The sequence below is a fragment of the Macrotis lagotis genome, chromosome 3 (assembly GCF_037893015.1).
Source record: "Macrotis lagotis isolate mMagLag1 chromosome 3, bilby.v1.9.chrom.fasta, whole genome shotgun sequence".
NCBI lineage: Eukaryota > Metazoa > Chordata > Mammalia > Peramelemorphia > Peramelidae > Macrotis > Macrotis lagotis.
In genome coordinates, this window is record NC_133660.1 from 167,325,541 (window position 1) to 167,348,227 (window position 22,687).

General features: G+C 35.6%; 1 protein-coding gene across 1 annotated transcript in view; it reads right to left on the reverse strand.

The window, feature by feature from the left end:
• LOC141517953 (phospholipid-transporting ATPase VD-like) overlaps positions 1-22,687 on the reverse strand; it is a 54,761-nt gene that overhangs the window by 13,885 nt on the left and 18,189 nt on the right. The window contains exon 2 of the mRNA XM_074229505.1: positions 2,542-2,869. Within this exon, the coding sequence (XP_074085606.1) occupies positions 2,542-2,861 (320 nt within the window). The 5' untranslated portion in view covers positions 2,862-2,869. The remainder of the gene's footprint in view (positions 1-2,541; positions 2,870-22,687) is intronic.

Below are 22,687 nucleotides of genomic sequence, written 5' to 3' on the forward strand. Positions count from 1 at the left end.
AGTACATAACTATTTGTTTTATGCTCTCTCAAGTTGCTGAGTTGGAATCAAAGCTCAGAGCCTCTTATGGACAATAATTTACGGAATACACAAAGACCTCATTCTTGTTTGTTGGGCAGTGATTTCACTTGTTTTCAGATCAGGGAGGACCCTTTCTGAGTATGGTGTGGGGTGCACTGGTTAAAGCACCTTGACTCAAAGTATTTTGAGAAAGCATGAACAATCAGGAGACAGTTCAAACACATGGTTGGGTGGCTCTGGGCAAGCCACCTCACCTGAATCTCACTTTGTTCTCCTCTAAAATGAGAAGAATGATATCTACATTGTTTACCTCACAAAGTTGTAATGAGAATTAAATGAAATAATGTACATTAGTGTATTTTTTTGGAATCAGAGCACTTGAATTTTAGAACTGATTTTAAATCTGATTTTTAGATCTGCTTCTTAACTACTGATATCATCTTGAACAAGATGCTTAGCCTCTTTAGGCTCAAGTTTTGTTCTTTTTTTAAATAAAGGCTAGGCCTCCATTTCACTTATTGACTCACCATGGCCCTATTCTCTATCCACAACCATCTCAGGAGAAATTTGTACTCAATCCTGGGTTTCCCTTCTCAGTAAGTGATCTTTTGCCTTAGATGATCAGGATGGATACTTCTGGAACTTTTTGTGAAAGTTCTTGAATTCAAGGATAAAGATTTTGAATTTTAGTCTCATGACCAGTTTTGCATAACATCTAGAAGGGAGATAAATTTGTCAAAACAATGCATGATGAAATGAAGAAAATGTAGAGTCCACTGATACAAACGTTTATGGTTCAGTGGATAGAATACTAGATTTCAGGTCAGGAAGACTCGTTTAATTTCCATCTCAGACACCAGAGAGATAACTCTGGTCAAGTCATTTAACCTCTCACTGGGGCGGCTAGGTGGCTCAGTGGATAAAGCACCAGCCCTGGATTCAGGAGGACCTGAGTTCAAATCTGACCTCAGATACTTAATAATTACCTAGCTGTGTGCCCTTGGGCAAGTCATTTAACCCCAATGCCTTGTAAAAAACAACAACAACAACAAAAAAGACATTTAACCTCTCACAACCCCAGTTTCCTCATCTCTAAAATGAGATTAATTGCATCCATCTCCTAGGTTGTTTTGAGGGAAAAAATGAGATAATATTTGTACAGCACTTTGTAAAACCTGAAAGAATTATATAAATGTTGGATGTTACAAATAGTCCTATGAAATGCAAGTATTGTTACCCTCATTTTCAGGAATCTTTGAAATCAGGAAACTGATCAAGAATTGATCAGGAATCTGAATCAGGAAACTGAAGGTGATTTATAAGTTATAGATTTAGAGTTAGATGAAAATTTAAAGTATTTAAATGCACCTTGTATTTTATAGGATAAGGAAACTGAAGCTGAGAAAGTTTAAGTGACTTGTTCAAGGTCACAATCAGTGACAGACGTGAGACTTGAACCCAAGTTCACTAGACTCAAAGTTTACTGATTTTTCCAGTCCCATACAATCCTGAAGATTCAATATTCCCAGATGGTAATAAGGGCCTCTCTAAGGGTACACATATGTACATGCACACATATATGTATGCATATAAACAAATCCCTATTGTGTCACCACCTTGTTGTAACTTGAAAAGCTTAATAAAATTATGAGCTATAAGGATAGGTCAGGGTGGAGAACTGAAAAAACGATGATCCACTGGAGAAGGAAATGGCAATTTACCCTGGTGTCTTTTGCCAATAAAATCCTATGGACAGCATAAAAATGGTAAAAGACAATGCATTGAAAGATGAATCCCTCAGGTGAGAAGGTGTCTAACACATGTGTGATATGGTAGAGGACTACAAAGAGTTGGGCATGACCAAACAAGTGAACAATAACATATAAACATATGCAAATATACAAGTATGTATACAGAAAGATATAAATATCTATATATGCCTACATACATCTCTCTCTGTATCTCTCTCTCTCTCTCTCTCTCTCTCTATATATATATATATATATATGTGTGTGTGTGTGTGTGTGTGTGTGTGTGTGTGTGAAATGTTCATTTAATCATCTAGTTCAAAGCTCTGAAAGTTAAGGTGATTGAGATCAACAAAGGAGAGAAAACAGAAAGAATCAGACACTGATTCTGATGTACCAGGGCAGGAACTGACTGAGAAGGAACATTTACTTATTCATATAATGCAGGTGATTCTTGGGAAAGAATAACATCTCCCCTTTAAATCCACCAAAATAGTAAAGGTTTTCCTAGTACAAGGAAGACAGAAGGAGGGAAGCACATTTATTATGCAGCTATGCTTCCCAATAATCTCTGTCAGACCAAGATCATCTATATTACCATCAGATGATAATGTGAATTCGAGAGATGCCCATTACACAACAAAAATCTCAACGAATCTGATGATAAAGCTGACTTGATGGGTTAAATGTGGGTTAAAAAATTATAAATACCATAAACCAAAGAGAATAATGGTAATTCTGAGATTTTTTAAGCATGAGTAAGATATACTACCTATGAAACTGCTCAAACAAGTTCCTTGGCACAAAATTCAGGAGAGTATACTTTGTTGTTCGAATTCGATTGTTCATGTATGTTCCACAGATTTTCTCATACTCGTCTCTGAAGCCCTGAGCTCGTGGAATCACCACACGATGTTTTCCTGCGGGCTTTGGTGTCTCAGGGGGCTTCTTCCCACACACAAGCAGTGAGGAATAGTTGTAAAACCTCTCGCCATCATTCCTGCTGGTACCAGAGATCAGTCGAGTCCAGTGAAATCTGGCCCACTGAAGAGGGTCTGTCATGTCTGAGGGGCTTGGGAGTCCAGTTTGCATCAGCGAATCTAGTCAAACAAAAAGAATTCTGTAAGAATATGAAAAGTCTGCAAAGGCAGTGTACCAGAAAGTCCTAGACTCTGACCCTGTCTTTTTTTTATCAAATCTTTCTGAAATAACAATAATGCACCAAAACCTTTAATAAATGAACTGGCATTCTAAGTAACACTGGGCATATTCTGTGTCTTTTTTACAATTCTTTCTTAAGAGGAAAAAACTGAAAAAAAAACACAGAAGTTTCAGTTCTAATGGTGCTTCTGTTTTTCTAAATTCAAAATACACATATACACATTGATATATTTGTACATATATATACACACATATGTACGTATATATATATATATATGTACTATGAGATCTTATCTCTTAACTGCTATGGAATCTGAAATAAATTATATAGCTTTAAGGCTTGCTTTGTACAATGTACAATGCTTTGTATAAAATGCTTTTGGTCATTAAAATAATTCTAAGATAGAGTTGCTATTATTATTCCCATTTTACAAATAAGGAAACTGAGGCTGAGAGCAGTTAAGTGGATGTTCAAGGGTCAGACAGCTAATAAGTATCTGAGGCAGGATTCAAACTCAGGTCTCTCTACTCCACTGTTCAATTCACAGATATACCTACTTACCACAGAGAAGTATAAAATCATTTTTTCTTAGAGATTTAAAAATCAAATACTGATAATTAGTTTCTCAAGCATCTGAAAGTACCATAAATCTGTCTAATCTCATTATTTTGTCTTCAAATCTAACCTATGTTTATAAAAAGATTTTCCATTGTTATTAGATTACATATTTCCTCCTCACCTTCATAAATACATGAATCATCTAAGTTATCTGATTAAATATTTCTTGCTTTGTGAAAGATTTTATAAGAAAAAAAGTGAAACAATAGGAAAACCCAAAATACCTCATACTAAGCAAGATGTAAGAATTAAAATGAAAGGACACATGATGCAAATTTGATGGGGGAAGAGAAAATATAAGAATCATACACGTCAATACCATACTAAAGAAAGGGAATTAGGTCAATCTAGAGTCAGAGATCTTGGGGTTCCCCTTTGACCTTGAAAGTTTAATCATTTTATGACATTGGGCAAGTCATTTAATCTCCACAAGATGCAGTTTCCTTATATGTAAAATGTTAGAACTGATGGTCTTAGATGTCCTTCAAGACCTAGATTTATTTATTCTCTGATTTTATGTATCAGCATATTGGAGCAACTATATATGACAGCTACCACCATTTAGAAAGACCCCTTATGAATTTGACTTCCATATAGTTTATGGAATTAGCTATAATCTATACAATGTTATGCTAAAACCTATCCATATATATATATATATTATATAGGTTTATATATAATATATATTATAGATCAGTTATTTCATAGATCTATTGCTTGAGATATATGATATAAACTATATGTAATATTGTTGTTGTGGAGTCACTTCAGTCTTGTGCACTGATGCACTGGGGATTTTCTTGGCAAAGACACTAGAGTGGCTTGCCATTTCTTTCTTGAGCTCATTTTACAGATGAGGAAGCTGATGCAAACAGGATTAAATGATCTACCCAGAGTCACACAGGTAGTAAAAATCTAAGACTAGATTTAGAACTCAGGAAGAAGAATCTTGGCCTGCTACTCTATATCCATTGCACCACTTAGCTGCCCCACATGTGACTATAGTTATAAATTTTAAGGTATACATTTGAGTAAGATTGGGAGTAGGTTAGAACTAAAAGATTAGAACTACTCACAATTTAGAAATGATGTAAGCATTTTTTGCTATTGGCTCCAAAATATTTTCAAGATTTGAGTGAAAGTTAGCAGAGCTAAAATACTAATAACTTTTAAATAATAAGAAAAAATAGAAATGTTAAAACTTTATGTGGTCATATCTTTCTGAGTCTCATCTATTTTAATGAATGCAAGTACAACATTACAACAAGGGTCATGCCTTTAGGAGATTTTAATAATCTAGTTTTAAACATTCCTAGAACCACTAAAAACTTCTTTTTAAAAAAATGGGAATTCAATTACAATGGAAAGTTGGCTGTTAAATTAGGAATACTAGAGGAATAGAGATTATACATTTTATTAAGTCTGTGGAGTTTCTAAAATATCATTTATTTTAGAGTACATGTACCTAAAGCCAATAAATATTTTTCCTTTGTTTTATGTATCTAGAGAGGAAAAAGAGATATTTGTAAATAGGCAAAGTCTCTGCCTTAAAGAACCATAAAGCCTACTAAAGGTTAATACAATTGATAGAGCAAATATTTAAGAACAAATTGATTCTAAAATTCATCTGGTTCTACTGTTGTTTCTCAGTCTCTCACAGATTCCACTGAGGACTGCAGGTTACCATTTTGAGAATCACTTAAAAATACTAGGAAGAAATTACAAGTCTGAGTTTGCATCTTCAGTTCTCCTCAATCACCACACATAACCTACATACACTTCACACACACACACAGACACATACACATGAATATTTCCTCTTTTACAGAAGTCAAGTGTGACCATTTCACTACCAAAGATACATCTTTTATGGCTTCCTGGTCTGCCTGAGACATCTTTAATTTGCCAGTACTTGGGGGTGGGGGGTGGGGGAGTGGTTCAGTTGCTTTACTGCCAACCTCAACCACTCATTAGCATTGGATATTTTTATTCCTTTTGACTAACGAATTGCAAATTGCTCAGAGTTCAACAATCACTTGCAAAGTTTATTAATAACTCCATCTCCTACCTTGCCTTCCTTTTTCCCCAGATATCTTCCTTTCCTTGAAGAATCTTTCTTAGTTTGAAAGAATTGATACATTCTAGGCAGCCAAGAAGTGTATATTTAGTGGAGACAAAAGCAGGTAAAAGAAGGCTATAAGTGATTACTTACATTTGAAACTTGTTTCTAGTTTTCAGGTTTGATATTGGATCCTTGACCCAGTTCATCTATGTACTATTTCTGATTTACATATCATTCTTTACAAACCTTTGCTTTTATATAAAATATTGTACTAATTTATATAATATTTATTTCTTAATAAGGCAACTAGGACATGCTCTATTAAAATAAGAAAGGTGATTGCTAAGTAGTTGTGAAGTCATTTTTCAGTGGTGTCCAACAATGTTACCTTTTGGAATTTTCTTGGCAAAGATACTAGAGTAGTTTGACACTTCCTTCTCCAGCTCAATTTACAGATGAGGAAACTGAGGCAAATAGAGTTAAGTGACTTGTCAAGGATCAAATAGCTAAAATCTGAAGATGGATTTTAACTCTTCTGACACCAGTCCTGCCCCATCTAATTTTCCATGAGTGTTTTAGGTATGACAATAGAATAAAAAAAGAAACCTGAAAAGTAGGTAAATGATCACATATGTATACAGATATATAAAGCTTGATGAAATATACCTTGGTTGAAAAGCAAACTAATGCTCAAGAAGGAAAAAGTATTCAGAGATCCAAAAGTATTAAATTTTCATCTGAATTAGGATCTGTACATGCATCATATTTACATTCATCTTCCTATAGGAAAGATATCACCAATACTTTTGAGGACTCTTTGCCTTTAGCTGATGCACTGATAGCTTGGGTATTCTAATCCAAAAGTTACCTAACCTTAATTTCGCCTATTGCTTTTAAGTTCATTCCCTTTTTATCCTTTTTTTGAATGGATCTGGGAGCTGTTTCCTATTTCCTAATGTTATATAAAATAGTTCATAAACTATAATTTAACAGTGTTATAAAACCAAGACCCTTAAGTTAATCTACTAATATGACGCAGTTTCATTTCAAAATGTCCTAAAGCCTCATATAGTCACTGCCATATACAGATGGATTATGAACAATCTTTCTTTTATTTCAGGCAGAAATTTTTCTAACCAAAAAGCATAATTGGGACCAATTATGAGAGAATTCATTGTCCTGTTCACAAAAGACATAGATGTGGCCTCTACTGCTGCACAAATCCTCAATAACTCTGACCTCTTAATCACAAGACTGAGAAAGATTTAGTAGGGGGAATAAATAGTAGGGGAGGGGAGGGGGGAGTGTCACTGTTAGCCTCAGGATTATTGGTTTGGTCTCCATATAGGAAATCATTTTTAAGATTCATGCATAAAATTTCCTCCATTACATTTTGGATCATCTAAATCAAAAATGGTACTTGGAAAATTTAACCTCTACCAACAATATGTGTAGCTTTTGATTAAAAGATTAATTCTGCCTATATATGCACCACTTACGTGATTTCACGGGCAATAATAAAATGTACTGCTTTTTTGCACACACTCATGTACAACTATGAATGAATAATCATAATACCTTCAGGATCAAAGATGGTTCCAGATAAACAGAATAATAGTAAATCATTGACCTCTGGGTAGCATTTTCCAAGTAAGGCTGTGCATATAAGTTGAATTAGATGGCAATTAAGGTCCAATTCTAAAATTCAATAATTCTGTGTATCACTCCAAAGGTGCTACAAATTACATTATTATGCCTCTTAGATGATTTTTAGCAGAAAGGAAATGATCCATTTTGAATCCAAGATGAGACCACAAATTGGAAGTGGCTATTTCTCTAAAGGCAAATTCAAAATAATCTGAGATGATATATCAATCAGTAAGTATTTTTAAGCACCTACTTATATGCAGACATTGTGTTAAGAACTAAGAATTCAGGGGCGGCTAGGTGTTGCAGTGGATAGAGCACCAGCCCTGGAGTCAGAAGTACCTGAGTTCATATGGGGCCTCAGACACTTAATAATTACCTAGCTGTGTGGCCTTGGGCAAGCCACTTAACCCCATTGCCTTGCAAAAACTTAAAAAAAAAACCCCTAAGAATTCAGAGACCATAATGAAGCAATCTTTGAGCTTCAAGGAGCTTCATTGGGAAACATGCCTAGTACTTAAAACAGTTTATGCAGAATATAAACAAAACAAAGACAAGGTTATTTGGGATTAGGGGCACAAGAAGTTTTAAAATCAGTAAAGGCTTCATGTGGAAGGTGTTGCTTGAGCAAAGTGTTAAAAAATCCAGAGGATTCAAGAAGGCAGAGATGAGAAAGGAATGCATTACAATTCCAGAGACACTGGGAACAGCCAATATTAAGGCAAGAGATGGGAGACAGAATCGTGAGTGAGAGGATCAGCAAGAAGATGTGCTTGGCTCAACCAAAGAGCGAGCGAAGGAGGCCTGACAGGTAGCTTTGGGGCTTGAACAACTTTAATAGGAAAAAGAGATTTTTTTGGTTTGATTTTAGAGATACTTAAGAATCACTTGTATTAATTATTTTATTAAGCCATTCCCCAATTGATGGACATTCACTCAGTTTCCAATTCTTTACCACCACAGAGTTGCTATGATCAACCTGAATGGACTTGCTCATACCAACAGGGCAACAATCAGGTACAATTTTGCGGTAACTGCCATTTGTAGCCTGAGAAAGAATTGTGGAGTTTGAACAAAGACCAAAGACTATCATCTTTAATTTTTTTAAAATGTTATGTAATTCTGCTATATCTCACACTTTATGTTTCTTCCTTAAGGTTATGATTTCTTTCTCATCACTTTCAACTTAGATCAATGAATACTGTGGAAACAATGTAAAGATTAACAGACTGCCTTCTCTGGGGGGTGGGGGAGGGAAGCAAGATTAGGGGAAAAATCATAAAATTCAAAATAAATGAAATCTTTCTAAAAAATAAAAAGAATCTCTAGGTGGTGCAGTGGATAGAGCACTGGCCTTGGAGTCAGCAGTACCTGAGTTCAAATCTGGTCTCAGACACTTAATAATTACCTAGCTGTGTGGCCTTGGGCAAGCTACTTAACCCCATTGCCTTGAAAAATCTAAAAAAAAAAAAGAATCACTTGTATTTATTGAGTAGGGGAGTGACATCACCAAGTGCTTTAGGAAAATCATTTTTGGCAAATGAGTGAACAGACTGGATAGGTAGGGAGCACCATTTTCATAGCATGGTATCCACTATCACAATCCTCAAGGAAAAAAGTAATGAAGACCTGAACAAGGGAGGTGACTGAAATAAACTCTTATCAGTTTAGTATCACTCTCATTAAACTAGTAGAGCTTTGTTCTTGATCAAGTTGTGGTGCTTCTTTGTGATCCCTGGTTCTTTTTTCTTGAGTTTTACTAGACAACCCGTTATTGATTTTGCCAGGAATAAAACTCTAGCATTTGGGTACTGTATTTCAGTTACCTTTGTCTTCTCAGGTCTGAAAACTGGGACTTATTCCAATATCATTCTTTACACTCTTTCAAATATCACTGATGGAGATCATTCCTACCAGTTCTTTCAGAACTCAAAAATGGAGTTTATCTGTGCCAGTTGAATTGAATTCACCAGAGGCAGTGCTATTTCCTTACTTATTTTGTACATCATTATCACTTATTTGACCAACTAGATGGTGCAAGTGTATAGTAGGCTAGGCCTGGACTCAAGAAGGCCCGGAGTTCAAATCTAGCCTCAGATGGGTACTAGCTGTGTGAACCCGAGCACCTCACTATTTGTCTCAGTCTCATCTCTAAATTGAACTGGAGAAGGAAATGCAAAAAGATTCCAGTACCTTTGTCAAGAAAACCTCAAATGGGGTCATGAAGAGTAACAACACAACAACAAAAATCTACACTATATATAATTTAGGGGCTTTTACTTTCAAAAGAACATTTAAAGGTTTCTACAACCTAGAACCCATCACCTTTCCAGAATTACTGTATTTCATATATTCTTCTTCATAAACTCAAAATTCAAGCTTATTAAATTGATTTACTTGTCCTTCTGAATCCTATTTTGAGCTGTCCTTAGCCTTTCCCTTTTCTTCTAATGGATGAGTCCGTCCTTATCTCTGCCACTCAGAAACCCCCATTTCTTTCAAAGTTCTGTGCCTCCTTATATGCCTTTTCTCCACCCCCATATTTTATCAATTATTATTATTCTCTCTCTCCTAGTTACTCCCTTTCTCAGAGGTAGCTAGCAGTACATAATAAAGAATATTAAAACTGAAAATATTAAATTATTAATAAATTATTAAATTAAATTAAAGAATATTAGAACTAGAAAGAGCTAAGTTCAAATGTGGCCTCAGACACTTATGAGCTGTATGACCCCAACTATGTCACTCAACCTCTACTTACCTCAATTTCCTCAGTTGCAAAATGGAAATAACAATACCCACCTCTCAGAACTGTAAACTTAGCACAGTGTCTGGCACATATTAGGAGCCCCTTCTTTAGTTAAACCCCTTGACTGTTGTCTTTGTATACTACTTGAGCTAAAGAATTGTGTATGGGAGTCAGTATCTGATGAATCAAAGTCTTAACACATTGATTCATTCATTCATTCAGTAAACATATATTAACCAAGTACTGTGCTAAGCATTAATAATACAAAAAGAGATAAAGGGGAGTCCTGCCCTCAAGGAGTTTACAATCTAATAGTGGAAGCAATATATAAAGAAAAGTATATGCAGGATAAATAGGAAATAATTAACTAATGTAAATACTAGAATGAAGAGGGAGTTAGGAAAAGCTTCCTAGAAGATGGGATTTTGGTTTGGTTAAAGAAGTCCAGGAGTTTAATAGAGTAGATGAAGAGATAGAGTTACAGACATGGGGACAGTCAGAGAAAATATCCAGTCAAGAGATGGACTGTCTTATGTGGGGAACAGTCAGGAAGTGAGAGGGGCTATCACTAGATCAGAGTATTGACTCTGATGGCCAGCAAGGTGAGAGGCCAGGTTATAAAGGGCTTCTAAAGGGCAAAAAGAACACAAAAAGAACATTTTGTATTTGTTCCTGGAAGTTTATTAAGTGGTTTTGTGTGTGTGTGTGTGTGTGTGTGTGTGTGTGTGTGTGTGTGTGTGAGAGAGAGAGAGAGAGAGAGAGAGAGAGAGAGAGAGAGAGAGAGAGAGAAATGGGATCAGACCTGTATTTAGGAAAACCACTTTTGTGTCTGAATGGGGAATGAATCAGAGTAGGGAGATAGACTCATCATCAGGCTAATGCAATAAGACAGGAAGTAATGAGAGCCTGCTCTGATAGGATTTAAAGACCATGAGGCCAAAAAAAAAAAGACCAAGAGTTCAAGATAGGGAGCACAGAAGTGGCTAGTGTAGGGGAGATTGACTGGAAGACATTTGAAGTGTCAAGGGATTGGAGATTCTGTATGGATGGAGAGCAAGGTTTTTTTTTTTAATGGGAAGGCAGAGGGAGAGGTAAAAAGCCAATAGATTATGGTTGGACAAGAGGATTTCAGAATATATCACAAAAAATTCATAACTGACTAGGATGGAAACGCTTTCAACAGCCAAGTATTTCAGTCCTCAGCATGTAAGAATACCTGCGTCATAAAGGATCCTACTAGTTCTACTTCTTCCCAGTGAGGGAAGATAACTAGAGGGTGAAATTTACCTTTATAGTCAGAGTTTTTAAGGAGAAGAGGAAAGAATGGAGAAAAGATACCAGAAAAAGGTGAAATGGTAGGTTCTTCCTGGACAGACACATGGACCAGAAGTGAGGCTGTGGCAGTATTTGCATCTGTAGCTCTGCCTGGTCAAGATATCCCTCCCAGGTTAAGCTCATCATCTTAAATTTCAGCATCTTGCCACTAACTCAAGCCTTGGAAATAACACTTCCTTCAACCTCTGACTCTATGCCTCTCAAAGCCTTCTTATACAGAGGGCAGAAATCAGAATTCAAGCTCACTCCATTTTTGCATCTACACCTCAATCAGGTTTCAACTCAATGGAACAAGAGGCTCCACACTGGGTAGCCTCTGATGTCTCTCTCCTTTCTAGCTTCCTTGTGTATGTTAACTTCTCCCATTAGATTGCAAGCAAGGTGAGTGAAAGGACTGTCTCCCTTCCCCTAACCCCCTCTTTATTTGTTTCCCCAGCATAATGTTTGGCACAGAAAAGATGTTTAATGTTTACTGAGTTGAACTGAAATAGTGGTAATGACATCTACAGTTCCTTAGTTCTAATCCAAAGCTCAATGAAGACCACAAGAGATAAACTCTAAACAGATAAGTGGATATATATATATATATATATATATATATATATAATTAAATATAGATATTAATTTTTCTCTTTCACACTCTCCCTCCCTCCCACTTTCTCATGGGCATATGTTTGAACAGATGCTTGGAGTGCTAAAAAAACCAAATATCCTATAACCACACTTCTCTCCCCCCTTCCCTCAATAGCAGCTTACTCTTCAGATTAGTGTGACTTGACATGCATTTCTGAGTGTTCTTATATTCTGAATCTGATTGATCTAATCTTATTCCTAATAAATATTTCTATCTGATCCTGTCCTTGGGTTTCTTTGTGTACCTTCCTTCATGAGGTCATTAGGTGATATGGTAGAAAGAGTCTTTGACCTGAAGTCATCAAGACTCATTCCCAGGAGTTCAAATCTGGCTTCAGACACTTATGAGCTGTATGAAACTGGGCAAGTCAGTTAACACTGTTTAGCTCAGTTTCTTCATCTGCAAATATGCCAGAGGGGGAAACCACTTTAGTATCTTTGCCAAGAAAACCCCAAATGGGGTTAAGAAGAGTTGTCTATAACTGAATAATAACAAAAACAAGCAAACAAAAAGCTTTGACTTTAAGACCAGAGGCTCTAGGAATCACAAAGGAAAGAATGAGTTTTTTTTTTTTTTTTGGTTTTTGCAGGAGTAGGGGAGGAGGGGTTAAGTGACTCCTCCAAGGTTATACAGCTAGGTAATTATTAAGTGTCAGAGGCTGCATTTGAACTCAGGTCCTCCACCTACCGGGGCCAGTGCTCTACCCACTGCACTACCTAGCTGCCCCAGAATGAGCTTTTCTAATGCAAGACTGGGATCCTAACTCCCAGCCTAGAGTTAAATAGTTTTCACTTTCCACCTGGAAGGATAATCATTAGCCATTCCTGTTTCATTATTTACACTTCTTAGGGCAAAAATACTACCAACTTGGGCCTTTTAAATTTTCCTCATCAGACATGAGTCTAAAGAACAAAGACATACCCAAATAATCAGTTGAATTTAGCCAGGTAATTCAAGAGATATGTGGATCGATGATTAAAATTGTTCAAGGGCTAGTTTAAAAAACAATCTCTGTGAGTCTTCCAAGAGCTATAGCAGTCATTATCACTTTTTTTTATTAAAGATATTATTTGAGTTTTACAATTTTTCCCCCATCTTACTTCCCTCCCCCCCCCCACAGAGAGCAATCTATTGGTCGTTACTTTGTTTCCATGTTGTACATTGATCCAAATTGAGTGTGATGAGTCATTATCACTCTTAATGTACCCCTAATATTTCATGATATGGTATCTTGGGTACTGGAGATGCTACAGACATCTATTCAAGTGATACAAGGATAAGGATTCCCCTTGTGATTTGCTATTTTCCTATATTATTGGTAGCAAATCATAAAAATATAAACCAATGAAAACATAAATGACCATGTCATTCTTTTTATATATCTCAATCCTGAATATAAATTAAACTCACCTACATTGCCCTTTTAAGCTTTTGGTCTCATAATGAAGACAAATATCTCATAGGTATTTTTTTTTCCATCCTTTCCATGCCATTTCACTAGAAATTTGCTTGATGCAATTAGTAATATTTAAGGCATCACATGGTTGTCTAATGGCAACCCCTAAAATCTTCAGTACAAAAGGGACATTCAGGAATCTACACCCCAATTTACCCACTTGTCAAAGATATCTTGATTTGTCAGAGTAAATATTTCAAGAATCCTCCAGTGGGTATTCTCTTTTATGTAACATAATTTATATTTGATCTTGGGGGTAAAAGGGAGTGACATGATCACATTCATAGTCAAGAAAAATCACAGGTAGTATGTTTCAGAGACAGAATTTGTTTAAACCCAGGTCTTTCTGGCTTTCTATTCACTGCACAGAACTGTTGTTGCTGTTACTATTATTGTGTCTAATTTTTTATGACCTCACTTTTTTTTTTTTGGCAAAGGTATTCGAGTAGTTTTGCCATTTTCTTCTTTAGCTCATTTTACAGAGGAAGAAACTAAGGCAAATAGGGTTAAGTGATTTGCACAGTCATATAACTAGTAAGTATCTGAGATCAGATCTGAACTCAGGAAGATGAGTCTTTCTGACTCCAGACCCAACAGTCTATATCCACTGTGCTGCCTAGCTGCCTAAATTCTGCTATTAGGGTCCATACTCAAACTTTTCTAAATCAGAAGAAACATACAGAAATTGATTTTTGCTAGCATAAGGGGGTTACTCAAAATCCAAAAATAATAACACTATCTTAAGTTGTGTTTTTTGCTAATTGATATTAAGTGTAGCTTCTTCTGAAGCTATGCCTAGTAATATGTGATTTTTTTGGACATATGCTTCTGTCACAAACTAGTTGTGTGACCATGGGCAAGTCATTTGGACTCCAAGTACTCTAGGCAACTTTCCAGGACCATAAATTGCCAAGACCATGCTGACATGAAATGGTAGGGGAAATTCCACATATGGATGGAATCATGTCTGATCACAATAAAAAATGACAAATACGAGAAATTCAGCAAAGCATGGGAAAATATCTGTATGAACTGATGCTGAATAAAATCAAGAGGACAATGTACACAATGTCTGCCATAATGTAAACAAACACAGCAATCAAATTCTGATTAATTATTTGACCAGTGTTGACCTTGGAGAATAGATGATGAAAGGCACTTTCCTTCCCTTGGTAGAAAAATGGGGGACTAAAGATCCAGAATGTTATATATCCTGCATTCACTGTTGGTAGGTTTTCTTAATAGGTTTTTCTATGTTTCAATGAAGAGGTTTTTTTTTGTTTTTTATTTTTTAATTCATAGAGTTGATACTATTATACCAATTTTATACATGAGGAAACTCAATTTCAATCAGATTAAGTCATTCATCTATGGTCACAGTCAAAGTTTAAAAAAAAGACTTTACATGTACCCAGGTCTTGATTCAGATCTCCTTCCACTGACCAATTGAATAGATTTCTGCAGTGTTGATACCTCTTTTGGGGTGGGGTGCCTAAGAACTCAAAGGTTTTCAGTATTTGGCCCTGTAGGTTAATGATAAGCTAATTTTTATGCAAATATTCCTATATTAGGTTCAGTTCTCTCCTTATTTAGAAGTATGACATAAGGCAAAGGAAAGGATAAAGGTGGGTTAGATTTTTCCCAACTTCCATCTCCTCCTACCATGTATGAACTTCTTTTTAGTGTTTTTTTAATTGAAATTCTTGCAGCATATATAGCCATAAACTGGGCAAATTCTATTGTTCCCAGCTACCATGCTACATCTGAAGGAGTGGCACAGAGGCAATTAAACTCTCTGTCTCATTCCTTCTGGTTACACTGCCTGGAAATATCTATTTGATGAAACAAAACTTATATACTACTCTTTCATCTTAATTATGAAATTTTATTTTTGATTTTTACTTTGAACTCTATTAGATGTAAACAGGAAGTGGTTTGGACAGGCAAATTTTCAAAAGCAAGATCAACCTTGCATCCCCTTACATTTCTCTCCATCTCTAACCAGAGAAGTTTAGAATTTAATAAAATTTAAATTAGAATTTAATCTTTTTTTCTCATAAATTGGTGCCCATAATGAATTTTTCTTCTACTTCAGGTAGCAATAATGACTCTTTTTGATCCCTTCCTTAGATTACCCTCTTTTTTCCTCTGTACAACTTTTAAAATGCTTTAGGGAAGGTTCTATCCTATACCCCATACATATCAGTGTACAATAATTCATCTCTTTATCCCCAATATCTAAGAAGTTCTCAATTTTAGCAAATATGCATAGTCAAGCAAAACAAATCAAAAGACTAGCCTTCTCTGAGAATGCATATCTGAATCTAGACCTCTATTCATTACCATTGTACCAAAATGTTTAAAATTTGCTTCAAGCTCAGTCTTTTAAAGACAAGATTTGTCACGACTTTAGTTAAAATTCTAAGGTTTTTCAGAATTGTTTCCTATCAGTGAATTGCGGTCATCATGTATATTGTCCTCTTAGTTCTGTTCATTTTGCTTTACATCAGTTCAGAAAAGTTTTTTTTCATATTTCTCAGAATCTGTCATATTTCTTATTTCTTACTCAACTTTGCATCTTGCAGCTCTGCCTGGCTTTAACTTCACAGAACAAGATGCCTCCATGCTGGATAGCCCTGGTGTTTCTCTCTCCTTCCCAGCCTCTTTTTGTGTTTTCTTCCTCCCCACCACAAGGGGTTGTCTTTTTTCCCCTCATTTGTTTCCAGCACTTAGGATAGTACCTGGTAGTACCTGGTACCAGTAGTTACTTAATAAATGTTTATTAAATTGAATCCCTATGATATGATAAAATCATCTTTGCTGTAATTTGTTCAGTCATTTCTCAATTGTTAGGCAGCAATTTTTTTTCCAGTTCTTTGCCATATTGTGTAGTAAAAAGGACTTTCATAAAGATCCTTGATTATATAGATCTACATCCTTTGTCTAACCTCTTTGGGTAAATACCTTGTAATATTATTTCTGAGGGTGACTTTTGAAGCATGGTTCCAAAGTATTTTCCTTAATGTTTCATCAATTCATAGGTTCACCAATAATGCATTAGTGTGCCCATTTTCCCAACCCCTCTCCAACAATAGGCACTCTCCTTTTATGTCATTTTTATCAACTTGCTAAGTATGATATAGAACCTCAGGATCATTTTAATTGCATTTTTCTTATTCTTAGTGATGTGTAACATTTTTCTGCCTATTGCTACTGCAAGCTTGTATTTATTCATTTGAGAACTGCCTGTTCACATTCTTTGACCACTTATCTATTGGAAATTGCTCTTATTTTTATATATTTATAACTATTCTTTATGCATTTTAATACTAAACTTCTATTGGAGAAGTTTACTGTGAAGGATTGTTCCAAGTTAATTGCTTCCTTCTGGTCCCAAATGTATTCTATTTGGGTAGAAGCTTTTCAGTTCTATGTGACCAAAATTGTAAATTTTATCTTAAAGGATCATCTCTCTCCCTAATTTAGTGGGGGGAAAAATTCTTCCCCTTGACATAATAGGAGGATTTAATGGAGATGGGAAGGTTATTAGAAAATGAATGTGATATTTTAAAAAAAGACATCAATATAATTCCATAAATGAATAAATAAATACTAATCAATTGGTTTAAGAATGGTTAAATTTCTGACATCTAAGTAATCTGGCAGCATTTAGTCCACAACTTAATTCTAAATATGTTAAAAATTGCCAAAATATAAGATTTAAAAGTTTCAAATTCCAATTTCAATATTTTATGGTGATGACTGGGCCACCTGACGACTGGGCCACAGAAGATAGAGCACTGGTCATGGAGTCAGGAGAATGGGAGTTCAAATCCTGCCTTAGTCACTTGACTCTCACTAGCTGTGTGACCTTGGGCAAGTCACTTAACACTGATTTCCTTGTATCCAGGGACATCTCCAGTCATCCTTATTAATATCTGGCCACTGGACCCAGAAGGTTCTGGAAGAGAAAGTGAGACTGGTGACTTAGCACAGCACCCCCTTGGCATATCCCCTGATGTCCTGGTCTTTTTCGAAGATGAAGGATAAGGGGCAGCTAGGTGGCACAGTGTATAGAGCACTGGACCTGGAGTCAGGAGGACCTGAATTCAAATGTGACCTCAGACACTTAGCTCTGTGACATTGGGCAAGTCACTTAACCCCATTGCCTTCCAAAAACCAAAAAGAAAGAAAGAAAGAAAGAAAGAAAGAAAGAAAGAAAGAAAGAAAGAAAGAAAGAAAGAAAGAAAGAAAGAGGACAAATATTATTATTATTATTATTCCTAACTTTCATTCCCCTCCCTCCAATGGCATCCTAGTACTTGAGTCTCCAACTCAATTATCTTTATTACTAGAGCATTAGGTCAGACTGAGGCAAATTAGCAAATTCTAAAAATAGCAATTCAACAAAGGAGTTCGGGTAGCCAATTTCTTGCTCAGTACAAAGTTTGAAAACTGTTTACTACACTAAATGTGTGTGAGAACGATAATAGCAAGGGATCAATTATAAATAATACTTTGGCCCCAAGGACAGTTACCTCAATTGAGATGCCCAAATCCCTTAATCCCTGAATAAGCTTAAATTTCCATGAACTGAATTGTCTTTCAGTTATAAAGGAAAGTAAACTAGCTATTGTTTTGACAAACTGAGTTCTGTTATCTTTAGTTGAAGTTTTCCTTCATTAAACTTTTTGGTGAACAGTTCTGTCCTGGCAGTTAAAGACTCAGATTTGAGGGGAAGTTAGATTTCATTATAACTAGTGGCAACTAAGTGGCATAGTGGATAGAGTGCTGGCCCTAGAGTCAGAAGGATCTGAGTTCAAATCTGACCTCAGACACTTATTAATTACTTAGCTGTGTGACCTTGGGCAAGTCACTTAACCCCAATTGCCTTGCAAAAAAACCAATGATTTCATCACAACTAGAATGGGAGATATAAGAAAAACTTCATTGTGCATCCATCAATAGGTATGGCAGCAAATATTATCATACTTGAATACAGAAAATGTTTCCAGAGGACTTAAAGATAACAAGGCATTTTATACATTATCCCATTTGATTCTAGAAACAATATTATGAATTAGGAGGCATCGTCCCCATTTTTAAAGATGATGAAAATTCTGACATTTATAAAAGATTTAAATATTCACTAAAATATTTCACATATTAGTGAAAAACTGGAAACAATTAATTGGGAAACAGATAAACAATTTATATTACATGCCATAGGAAATGAGTATGAAGAACAAAGAAAAGCATGATGACATATGAAATGATGCATGGTGAACTAAGAACCAGGAAGGCTATACAAAATGACAATCACAATTAGAATCATTTCCATTTTATAGATAAGAAAAATTAAAGTGAAAGAGATCAAAAGATTTATCCACTTTCTATCCTAGACTCAATCTCAATCTTTGTGGAGGAGGGTCATTTGAATTTGGTCTCTTGACTTGCCCTATTTTCCACAGATGAAGCCCCTCTGATTAACCTAACAGTGATCTGATGCAGTAAAGGAGTCTAGTGCTACTTCTACTATCCTCTTATTGAATTACAACCATGAAGTATTTAAACCAGTGTCCTATAGTACATTGATAAAGAATTTTGAAATGTTAGACTTCATTCTGTCTAGACTCATTTATAATTACGTGCCATCCTTCTTTTTATAATATCAACTGGATATAATCTACTATATGCTGCTAGCATCATGGACATAACCTACATGAAGTTGGCCAGGGATATTTTTATAACAACAAATATATTAAAACTAAATTACTCCTGTAAATTGACAAAACCCATCAAAACCCAAACTTATCCATCAATTAACTGCTGCATACTAATTCTGTGTTTTTCATCCCTAATTTGTTCAGATCAATCCATGCTTCCCCCATTTGCCTTCAGTGTCCCTAAGGGCACTATAGTTGCTTCCTGTCTGGAGCCTAAACCCTAGTAGTCAGTTTTCTCTACCAGATCTGCCTCACTTCTGGTTCTTTCCAGAATTCCCCTAATCTAAGGCCACACTAATGATCTCATTCAACTAAACCCAGGGCTCTAGTGGCCCAAAGTTCCCAGCATAGCCCTATTCCAATATGCCCTCAACCTCTGCTTCTAGATAGCTCTGTTAAGGCATTCTTCTCCCAGAGTGACTGGGCTCAGTCTGACATTCTTTCTTTTCCACTCCCACCCCAACATCAGCACAATTCAATAAGCTTGAGCTGTTTAAGTTGGCCTCTCCAGTGCCTCTGGTCATTTGGTATTTTATTTTGTCCTGCTTGTATACCCTCTGTTATTCCTGGGGTTGTCCTTTACTCCTGATTTCTGAGGCTGCCTATCCTATCTACTTTGCTCAGCTCAGCCCCTCCAGAATGTAAGAGTAGTTCTAACTCCCTGATTTTAATTGTTAGGCTCAGTACTATGCCTACCCCTCCTCCCCAGCCATTATACCATATATAACATTCTTCCATTGGAATGAACTATTAGCCTTAATGCAACTCATCACATTTATTCTTAAATATATGTTTTCATGGAACTAATTAATGTTCATATATTACAGGAGATATTTAATAAATAACCAGTGAAGAGGAAAAGAAATTAATGAACATAGAAGACTTATAGGAAGTGGCTAGGTGGTATGGTGGATAGAACAGTGTGCTGTGGCTGAGAAGACTTAAGTCCAAGTCTAACCTCAGATGCTAAGATTTATGACTCTGAGCAAGTCACTTAACCTGTTTGTCTCAGGTTCCTCATTTGAAGAATCAGATAATAACAGCACCTTTCTCTCAGAGGTTTTGTGAGGATCAAGTGATATATTTGTAAAGTACTTATCACAGTGTCTGGAACATAATATATATTATATGACTACTTATTCCCTTCCCTTTCAGTGATGAAGCATAGCGATAAAATTAGATTAATGGTTAGACTGATGTCTGAATGGGATATAGAGTCACCCTTTGAAATATCTTCACCTTTGCTTCTAGCCAAAGTGATTCTGTTCTTTTGAAGTTCTTATATTCTCAATATTCTTAACAGTCATACCAACCACCTTACCACCCAGATCAGAAGTGATACCCAAGAGATTTCAACTTTTTTCATTTTCATCCAGAATATTGATCCTAGAACTCTTCCCATTTTAATCAATGATTGACTAACTTGGTGCATTATTTCAGGGAGTTTCTAGTCATGATTCACTTCTTTCCCTGCTCTCAAGCCATCTTCTCTACAGTCACCTTGATAATAACAATAGCCTTTCCCTTTTCTACCCTTCCAATTATGGAAATATGATCAATTGAACTTTGTGAGTATTCCTAGAATAAAATTGTTAATCTACCACCCATGACCCCATTTGTTATTCAGGTAAATTTCTGGATCAAAGTGCTTCTCCCAGGGCCACTAAGCCTTATCACTGTAAAATTTTTCTATTAAAATGCAAAGTCCTGGAAGGCAATAATTGTCTTGACTTTTGAACTAGAATCCCTAGTGAAAAGACAGTGCTTCTCACAAATAGAAGTTCTTGATAAATGTTTTTTCATTTGTCCATTTATTCACTGTCTAGATTTTAAATGAGTTATTTCGAGTAGTGTAAGGAGGTTCTGTCCCACAGTGTTCTTGGGTAAATTTAGGTAGTAGGGCTAAAAAGTACAAAACATTAAATATTTAGACAGGTCTCTGGCTAGGGATTATTCCCACTGAGATGCTTTCCCTGTATTTGATAAATCATTATATCCTGTCTGAAAAGAGATGCTCTTTCCAATCGGCCAGTGGCTCTCATAGTTGAGAAGAACACAGTTTAAACTGAACCTTGAGGTTATCGTTTAGCTCTAAAATGCTGAGTCTCTAGGGACTCACTCAGTGTCCTCATTTATAAAATGGAGGTATGTTTTGTAGTTCAACACTCACAGGACTATATCAAATGGAATAATGAATGTACTTTTGCAACTCTTAAAACACCATATAAATATCACCTATTATCATTGTTTATGTCCATACAGAATTACAAACATATTTCTGCATCACATGTTTTTATATACATCCCTTTATAAACATATATTACATGTTACAAGCTTTATGAAGTATAATTTAAATAGGATAATTATGCCTACTGAAACGAACATTGCATAATAATGATGATTAGTATTAATAGATGCAAAAGTTTAAAATTCTACTCAACAGAATTGGGTTTTGTTATTTAAGTTCTCCCGATTGGATCTAAAGACCATCCATAATAGTTCTTTTTAGTTCGAAAAACAACATTTGAATAAAAAAAATACTTCCCAGTAAAAATTAGTAACATTAAAAATGTTCCTGTCTCCTGTAAAAAGGATGCTGAAAGCCAACTTGACAAAGCATTCTTGATATTTTACTTCCATGATCTTTAATCATTTTTTCTCAAACGGGTCTTGTATCATTGACACAAAAGGGTACATAAGGTTTATGTCTACAGGGAGAAATGATATTAATATAAGTTTACTCAATAAAAAAAGGAAAGAATAAAATCACAGCTGTTTTTAATGCAGAATATGATAATACAGGGAAATTATAGCACACCTACACTGAAGAGAGCATATTCGGAGACAAATCTGTAAGTAGGACATTCTACATTAGAGAAAAATTTGCATTAGCTCTCTCTTTATAAGTGTAACTTGTAAAGGATCAGGTATTTTTCTTTTTTTTCTTTTTTTTCAAGTTTTTGCAAGGCAAATGGAGTTAAGTGGCTTGCCCAAGACCACACAGCTAGGTAATTATTAAGTGTCTGCGGTCAAATTTGAACTCAGGGACTCCTGACTCCAGGGCCTGCGCTCTATCCACTGAGCCAGCTAGCCGCCCCAGGGATTTTTTTTCTTCCACCTCCATTATTTTTTGAAGAATTCCTGACTTCATTCAATGAATATTTCACTTCCTATAGAGCCCCTTCCTGATCCCCAAGTAGCATTTCCCTTCTTGAAATTATTTTTATTACATTTATTTATTTGAATGCATTTCATATTGTATTCTAACCATCAACTCCTCCCCCATCCCAATTAAATTCTTTGAGGAAAGAGACTGTTGTAGTATTGTCTTTGCATTCCCATTGTTAATCATAGCATTTGCTTAATATAGTACATGCTGAATATAATTGACTTCTTCACTGTAGGAAAGTCCTTACAGTAGAATACCTTTCACCAACTTAGATCATAATCCTTCTATATATAACTTAGTAATAAAGTCCTAGGGAGTTAGTTTCCCAAGCCACATGAAGTGACATGCACAAGATCACAA